General features: G+C 56.8%; 1 protein-coding gene across 1 annotated transcript; it reads left to right on the plus strand.

The window, feature by feature from the left end:
* Nucleotides 1-255: 255 nt before the first annotated feature.
* On the plus strand, nucleotides 256-5,431 carry HOXB13 (homeobox B13). The gene is made up of 6 exons (XM_057713815.1): nucleotides 256-859; nucleotides 1,841-2,090; nucleotides 2,698-2,752; nucleotides 3,471-3,656; nucleotides 4,280-4,439; nucleotides 5,301-5,431. Exons 1-6 carry the CDS (start codon nucleotides 256-258, stop codon nucleotides 5,429-5,431), a joined length of 1,386 nt encoding a protein of 461 aa, XP_057569798.1.
* The last annotated feature ends 2,119 nt before the right edge of the window (nucleotides 5,432-7,550 follow it).

The following is a 7,550-nucleotide window of genomic DNA, read 5'->3' on the forward strand; positions in this document are numbered from 1 at the left end:
GTATTTTCGCAGTTTCTGCCATGAAGATTTTATGAGCTTCTCTCCGCCAGGCCGCAGCCAATCAGCGCCCGTGCCCGGGCACCTGCGTCTCCTGCGTCTCCTTCGTCAAGACGGCCGGACCGAGCGAATGCAGGCGCCTAGCGAGCTGCGAGCGATTTAAAACGCGTTGGATTCACCGGGCCTGGGTAGGGAGAGCGAGCTGGCCGCCCCCTGTATCCCCTGCCCCCAGCACCTCATGAGCCGCCCCTCGGCCCCATGGAGCCCGGCAATTATGCCACCTTGGACGGGGCCAAGGAGATCGAAGGCTTGCTGGGAGCCGGAGGGAGTCGGAACCTGGTCGCCCACTCCCCACTGACCAGCCATCCAGCGGCGGCGCCTACGCTGATGCCCGCTGTCAACTACGGCCCCCTGGATCTGCCAGGCTCTGCGGAACCGCCAAAGCAGTGCCACCCATGCCCCGGGGTGCCGCAGGGGGCGTCCCCAGCTCCGGTGCCTTACGGCTACTTTGGAGGCGGGTACTACTCCTGTCGAGTGTCCCGGAGCTCGCTGAAACCCTGTGCCCAGGCGGCCACCCTGGCCGCCTACCCTGCGGAGACTCCCTCGGCTGGGGAGGAGTACCCCAGCCGCCCCACCGAGTTTGCCTTCTACCCGGGGTACCCGGGACCCTACCAGCCTATGGCCAGTTACCTGGATGTGTCGGTGGTGCAGACCCTGGGCGCCCCCGGGGAGCCTCGCCACGACTCCCTGCTGCCTGTGGACAGTTACCAGCCCTGGACCCTCACCGGTGGCTGGAACAGCCAGATGTGTTGCCAGGGAGAACAGAACCCACCGGGTCCCTTCTGGAAGGCGGCATTTGCAGGTAAACTGCCCACTATTCTGCATCCCCGTGGCGCTGAGTGTGGGGTTGTGGGCCCTGCTGGCACTTGCCTGGGAGGAGGTGGAGGGAGACTTGGGGCTGGTGAGGAGGAGATCGGTTCTCCTTGGCTGGCTGTTAGGACTCTGAAGGAGGTCCAGGCACTTAGAGAGCCTGGGTAGAGGCCCCACAAGGTCAGTGTGAGGGGCCTGAGCTGGGTGCTATCTGAAGCCTGAGGACCACCAGGCCCCCGATGTCCCAGGAGGCCTTGAGACCAGCCTTTGAATATGTCAGAGTGTTTGGCTCTTTCCTGTTGTTTGGGGCTCAGGGTGTCCCTGCCCAGCAGGATCCCAGTTTAATTCTTCAAAAGGGCTAAATAACTCTCAATTCGTTGAGTGTGGGGGTGCAGCGGGGTTGGTGGGAACAGAGAAATTGGATGTTCTGTGAAGAATACAACCCCTCACTTTCTCTTAGATGAGTTTTTCAGTTTCCAAAGGAAAGTTTAGTTTTCCTGCAGCCATGACTTAGGTGTGTGTGTGTGTGTGCGCATTAGTGCCTGCGTGTGTGTGTGTGTGTGTGTGTGCGCACGTGCACACATGTGTTGGGAGTGGGGACAGAAATGTGTTCCCCTCTGTACCGAATTTGCTTGCAGTATCTATAAGAATGGCTGAGAGCTGGAAAATGTACATGCAGGTGGACATATATAGACAGTGGTCTGACCATGTGTGATGGGTGTGTTTGCAGACTTGCAGGTGTGAGAGTGGCCTGCAGAAACCTTTTTCCAAGGCTGCGCGGTTTATCAGAGAATCAGCCGGAAGCTGAGGTGTCCTCTTGTGCTTTGGGGGGACAGGAGTGCATGAACGCCTGTAGGGTGACCTGAGTGCTCCTGCAGGATGACCTAGCCTGTGGGGCCTGGGTCTGTGCCTGGGCTTGCGCCAGCTGGTGGTCTCGGCATGTCTTTCTCTCCCTCCCTTTCCTGCCGCGCAGACTCAAGCGCACAGCACCCCCCAGACGGCTGCGTCTTCCGCCGCGGCCGCAAGAAACGCATTCCCTACAGCAAGGGGCAGCTGCGGGAGCTGGAGCGCGAGTATTCAGCTAACAAGTTCATCACCAAAGACAAGAGGCGCAAGATCTCGGCGGCCACCAGCCTCTCAGAGCGCCAGATCACCATCTGGTTTCAGAATCGCCGGGTCAAGGAGAAGAAGGTCCTCGCCAAGGTCAAAACCGGCGCTACTCTGTGAGGGAGCTCCCTGGTTCTGGCTGGGGAAGGGGGGATGGGGAAGTCGGGGTGTCCTGGGGAGACCAGGAGCCTGCCACAGCCAGGCTGGGGCCCAGGACTCTGCTGAGAGGGCCCCAGAGGTGACATTCCTCCCAGCACTCTTGGGCTGTTCCTCAGAGACAGCCTAGGTACCCCATTGGTCCCAGAGAGCTAGCGAGGTCCAGAGTTACACCCCAGTCCACCAGGTAAAACCACCCAAAGGACCTTGTCCCAGTCATAATCATTCACGCTGGCAATGGCAATAGTCACCATAACCAGTACTGGTTGCCATGATAATTAGTATCATATTTTCTCTCTAGAGCTCTGTAGAGAACTTTAGAAACTGCTTTCATGGATTGAGCTGATTATGAATAAACTTGGAAGGAGACCGGTGGCAGGACAGCTTCCTCTGGAACCCCTTCCGTTTCCAAAGCCCATCCCCATGGCAGTGAAGGCAGAGGAGACAAGAAATGGCAGATACACCACGTGACTACGTTGCCCCTTTGGCATTTTTTTTAAGATTACAGCTAGGCAGGATGGACAGCTCTGGAGGATGCCTCTCCCTTCTTCCCTGCCCATCCCCTAGGTTCTACCCACTGGTCTCAGAAGTCCGTATCCCCAGCTCTTCAATTTTGACGCAGGTGAAAAAGAAGCCAGCGGGCTGTCCTCCCAGATCTGTTCTTCCTTCCAGAGAAATGGGGTTTGAGAAAGTGCCTGGATAATTCATCACTTCCTCTCTAAAACTTTCCAAACCCTCCCTTAATGTTCCTGGTCCAAGCACAAATGATTTCAGAATGAGGGAATAGTAGCCTATCCATGGTAGGCACATCCCAAACACAGTGGTATAGCCCAGAAGGAGAAAACAAAAACAAAAACTAAAACCAACAACAGAAAATGGCCCCTTCACTACCCACTCCTTCTCTGCTTGCCTACTGGTGACACCGAGGAGCTTGTGGGGTTCAGTCCTGGGAGTCGTGAAAGGCTCTTTTTCGAGTAAAAGAACCACGGGTGGCCCGAAGCCCAAAGATCCAGTCGCAGAGTGGGGTACCGCAGGCCGCCGGGACAACAGTGGGCACAGACTTGTTTCCTTTTCACTTTGCGCTGGTTCAGTCCACATACTCTGAATTTTGGGGGTGGGGGTGGGGGTGAGTGGAGGTGGAAGGCAGGTTGGTGCCAATTCTGTTTTCCGAAGCTTACTTAGACAGTGTGGGAGTAATGCGGAGTTCCAGAAACCTGGGGCAGACCGGCTGTTTGCAGAGCCGGGGACCCTGATATCGTGTACCTGGGCCCATTGCCCAGTGGGATTCGCTTCTTTGGCTGCGCAGTAAATCAGCGGGTTTGAGCTGGATCTTCCTGCAGCCCGGGCTGGGCGATTCCGGCAGACACTCTGCCGACAATCGGGCTCACAAGCGAGAATTCGAGATGACCCGCTGCCGGGCCCACGTTCCGAGCCACCGAGGAGCGGGCCGACTCGAGGGGGCCCTGGCCACGCTCTCGAAGGCCGCTCTGTCTCGGAGCAGGCTCTCCTTCTCCAGGAAACTCTGGGTTGGCCGCCGCAGCCCAGCCGAAGAATTCTGAGTCGGGTGGGATCCCAGTCCTAAGACTCTTCTAAATCTTTTTACCAAAGAGGATCCTGAGGCTGAGGGGAAAGGCCCGACGGGCAGTCACGCTCCCTCCCTCCCTCCCTAGGTCTTCTTAGAATGGGTGTGCTTGGCGAAGGGGAGGGTGTCAATTTCGCGATGTTAATATCGCAGTAGCTTTTAATATCGCAGGTTCTTAAGGTCAGCGGGTGCAGCCCCCTCCCTCGCCGCTTAGGAAATAGCGAGATTTCAGCGCAGATAAGCCTACGGGTAGAGTGTGGGACAAGTGAGGGAGAGCGCCCTGGTGCGGGCTCCCCACATGGGGAGGGGAAGGGCCACAAGAGGGTTGCCATTTGGACTTCCTGAGGTGGCCTAGGTAGAGGCCTAAGGAGTCAGGGGCCTCGAGACTCTGGACTCCCAGGACTCTAACCCCTCCACTCCGCTATCAAGCACTTAAAGTTTCGGGGATCCTCCGTTATCCTCTTGCAATAATTTTAGAACAAACAAAAGATCTGTGGTTTTTAGAGATTTATTTCGCCACCAGTGTGTTTGGCCTATTAAAAAGACAAGGGCGCCCCCTTCCGGTAGGAGCTCGCCATTTCAGGGAACCCCGAGGGTGGATTCGGCTTTAACCCCTCAACAGAGCCTCTGGCTTCAGGATGCTTGGGGCCTCGGGCCTCCGGGGTTGGAGAGTTCGGGGCTGCGTGTGAGAGCACCCGGACCCAGAGTCGCCTGGAACTGGGCCAGGGTATAGGCAAATGTATCGGTCCAGCGGCTGAGAGACTCAGGAGGAAGGAAGGAAAGCTAGGAGGGCAGCACGAAGGATCCCGAATGGAGAAAAAACAGAGTGGCCAGGGCTCCCGGGAGCAAGCCTGCGGCGCCAGCAGCCCTTGGTCCAGGTCTTCGTTCCACTGGAGTATTTTATCTTCCTGCCCAGGACAATTCGCGGCGAACCCCTCTCCCCTCTCCCCTTTATCCCCCCGAATCATTTACTTGTATGGAACCGGTGCAAAAAAAAGTATTTAAGTTCTCTTTGTATTAAACCCTTTTATGGAAACTCTTTCCAACCATCAACTTTACTCCCGAGGCGAATTATACCCCCCTCCCACCGAGACCGACCATTTAAAAATCTTTCACTATTTTGTGTCGAAATTACAACAAAATCCATATATCTACATACATTTGCCTGTAGCTACTTGCTTTTTAAATAGGGCCATTTCAAGCTACAGGAGAGGGTGTTTCGCGAGATTTAGACCGAAATGTGTGAATATAAGTTCACAAATAGGTAAATTCAGGCAACATTCTCATGGACAAATGAACGCAGAGGTGCACAAATATACTCCGAAAAATACACCGGGCGTCTTTTCACCAGCGAGTTGTAATTTTACTCGGAGCTGCGCTCCACGCCCTCTCCTTTACTCCGAGCCGAACATTCCCGGCTGAGCAAAAGTCGAAACAGGATCGGAGGTCGCCTCTACGCTGCTCCGGGACCGAGATCACTTACTTCCAACTCCAAATCATGTGGATTTTATTAGGCCTCGAAAGGACGAATTAGGGGGTGGTGTTGTAGTCCGTAGATGTGACCTCCGGAAACTCTTTTCGAATCTAGATTCCCGAAGCGGCCCAGCGGAGAGCGAACCCGAGGCTCCAGCTCCGGGGCCCTTTAGTTGTGCTGGCAACCGCTTCCCGCCACCCTGGAACTCTGGGGGCCGCAGCCGACGACTATCTGCACCGTCGTGATCCCCGCCCCAGCCACCCCTAGCTAGCCACTCCCACTCTGAGTGGTCCGAGGACCAGAAGCTGCCCTGCGGCAGGGAAAAGGCCCACATCAAGACCCCCGCCCCACCCGCACCCCACCCCCACCCCCCGCCGAGTTCTCCGAGAGGCGCGGCTCCCTTCCTCCCACGCGGAGCCGACTGCCCTCCCCTCCTCCAGCTCCCCTCCTCCCCTTCATTAAAGTTTTATTCAAGGTCCTAAGTGCTGCACTTTACTTAGGTTTCCTTCGGGGGAAACCCTCTGTGCCCCCGCGCCCGTCCGGTCTAATAGAAACCCCAGAGCTTTAAACGTGAATTAAATAAATGAACCCGTTACCGTAAACTGTCAATAAAGCGCCGAGGCAACTGCTGCGGAGGGGGCGAAAGGAGAGGTTCCGTTGCTTTTGAAAGAGATTTATACCACGTTCTCACCCACCGGAATAGTCCCTCTCTGGGAAAGGGGGGAGAAGGCACTGGATCGGGCCTCGGCCTCTCACCCGAGTGGGACACGCCGCCCCTCCCCCCAGGCGCTGGCCTGGGTCCGGGAAGAGATTTTAAAACATCCAATGGGGAACTGATGCCAGCCTTTCTTCCTCTCTAGGCTACCAGTTACTTTTGTGTAGAAAGCGGATGGGGGTTGTCGGAGCAGACGGAGAAGAAAGCGTTCCACCACTGGTCCCCCTCCCCTAAATTGCCTCCAAGATGACAGGGAGCAGCAACAGTTTAATCACCCTCGGAACGATGGGGAGGGAGAGGCAGCGTCTGCCGGCGCCCAGAGGGGAGGGGAGGAGAGTTTGCCATTGAACTTGAAGTTTCAGTCTCCGCCGCCCCTACCTCGGCTCTTCTCAGCTCTTTATGGGAAGAGGGAGGAAGGTGAGGGAAGGGGTGCTATCTCCCCCATCTCGGGAAGGAGGGAGGAGGCCAAGCGGCGTTAGAAGGGCCAGAGCGGCCGGAAGACCGTCCCGATCCTCCGAGGTTGGCGCGGAGGCGAGGAGGCCCCCGGCTGCAGTGGGGCACTGCAGCCTTCCCTGGGCTCGCAACCGCGAGGTGAAGAGCCTGGGGTTGTGCGCCCTCTCCTTGAGCCCCGCCCCAGACTCTGCTGGGAGGGGGCCCCCAGTGCTGCGCTCCGGTGCTTCCTCCTCTAGCCTAAGGTGCGCGAGCAGAGCCCTGCGCCACTCTGAGGCTGGAACCTTCAGGCCGGCGCCGGCCCAGCTCAGGGCCTTGGGGCCAGCTGAATTCCAGCCCTGGCCTTGGCAGAGAGAGCAAGAGTGTTATGCTCCCATTTCTCAGATCAAAACCCGCTCACTTTACTACCTCCAAGAGTGCTTTTCTCGCTAAAAAGGTAAACTAGCTGATTCGTGGGCCAAGGGCGTTACCGCTCTCTCAGTCTGGGGACTCGCTCAGGGGGCCCGGCGGGGGTCCTCCCAGGAATTTGGGGGACTCCGCGGTCAAGGCGGGCAGGGAAGGGTGGGCGTCGGGCTGTCGCAGAGACCACTCGGCGGGGCGACTCCTCGTTGGTTCCTGGAGAGACCGACAGCCGCCTAGGCAGAAAGGGACAAAGAAAGAGCTTCGCAGCACGCGGGACCCGCGCGGCTTCGACAGGGGGAGAGTGGCGGGGGAGAGCAAGGCCCCACCATATGACCTTATGTTTGTCTCCGACTGGATGGAATCCTGGTACAGATAAAATTAATGTTATTGTTGTTGTTCTTATTTAAACTGTAATACTTTACAAAACATCTACTTTGAAAGCTGGGCGAAAATTAACCATAATGATAATGGTAATGATGGTTTATTAATACACTCTTAAGGGAAAGGCTCTGGCCCTTTAAAACATAAATCAGTGTGGCTGCCTTCCTTCTGCCATTCTTGTGCCCTCTTCAGAAGCTTGGGGACTGCTGGGATCTGAGCAGCAACTGGAGGGGTTGCCCATAGCTGGCACATCTGCGCAGGGCAGAACCTGCACAGAAGTAGCAGGGCGCCACATGTCCATGTCCTCGGCCACTGACACTGCTAATTCATTGGTCTTGGGGTGGGGGCAAGGTAATCTACAGACACACTTTGGGCTCACCTAATCCTCCTAGCCCCAGCCAGTTCCTGCCCATGCC

This window comes from Hippopotamus amphibius, chromosome 17, assembly GCF_030028045.1.
Source record: "Hippopotamus amphibius kiboko isolate mHipAmp2 chromosome 17, mHipAmp2.hap2, whole genome shotgun sequence".
Classification (NCBI taxonomy): Eukaryota; Metazoa; Chordata; class Mammalia; order Artiodactyla; family Hippopotamidae; genus Hippopotamus; species Hippopotamus amphibius.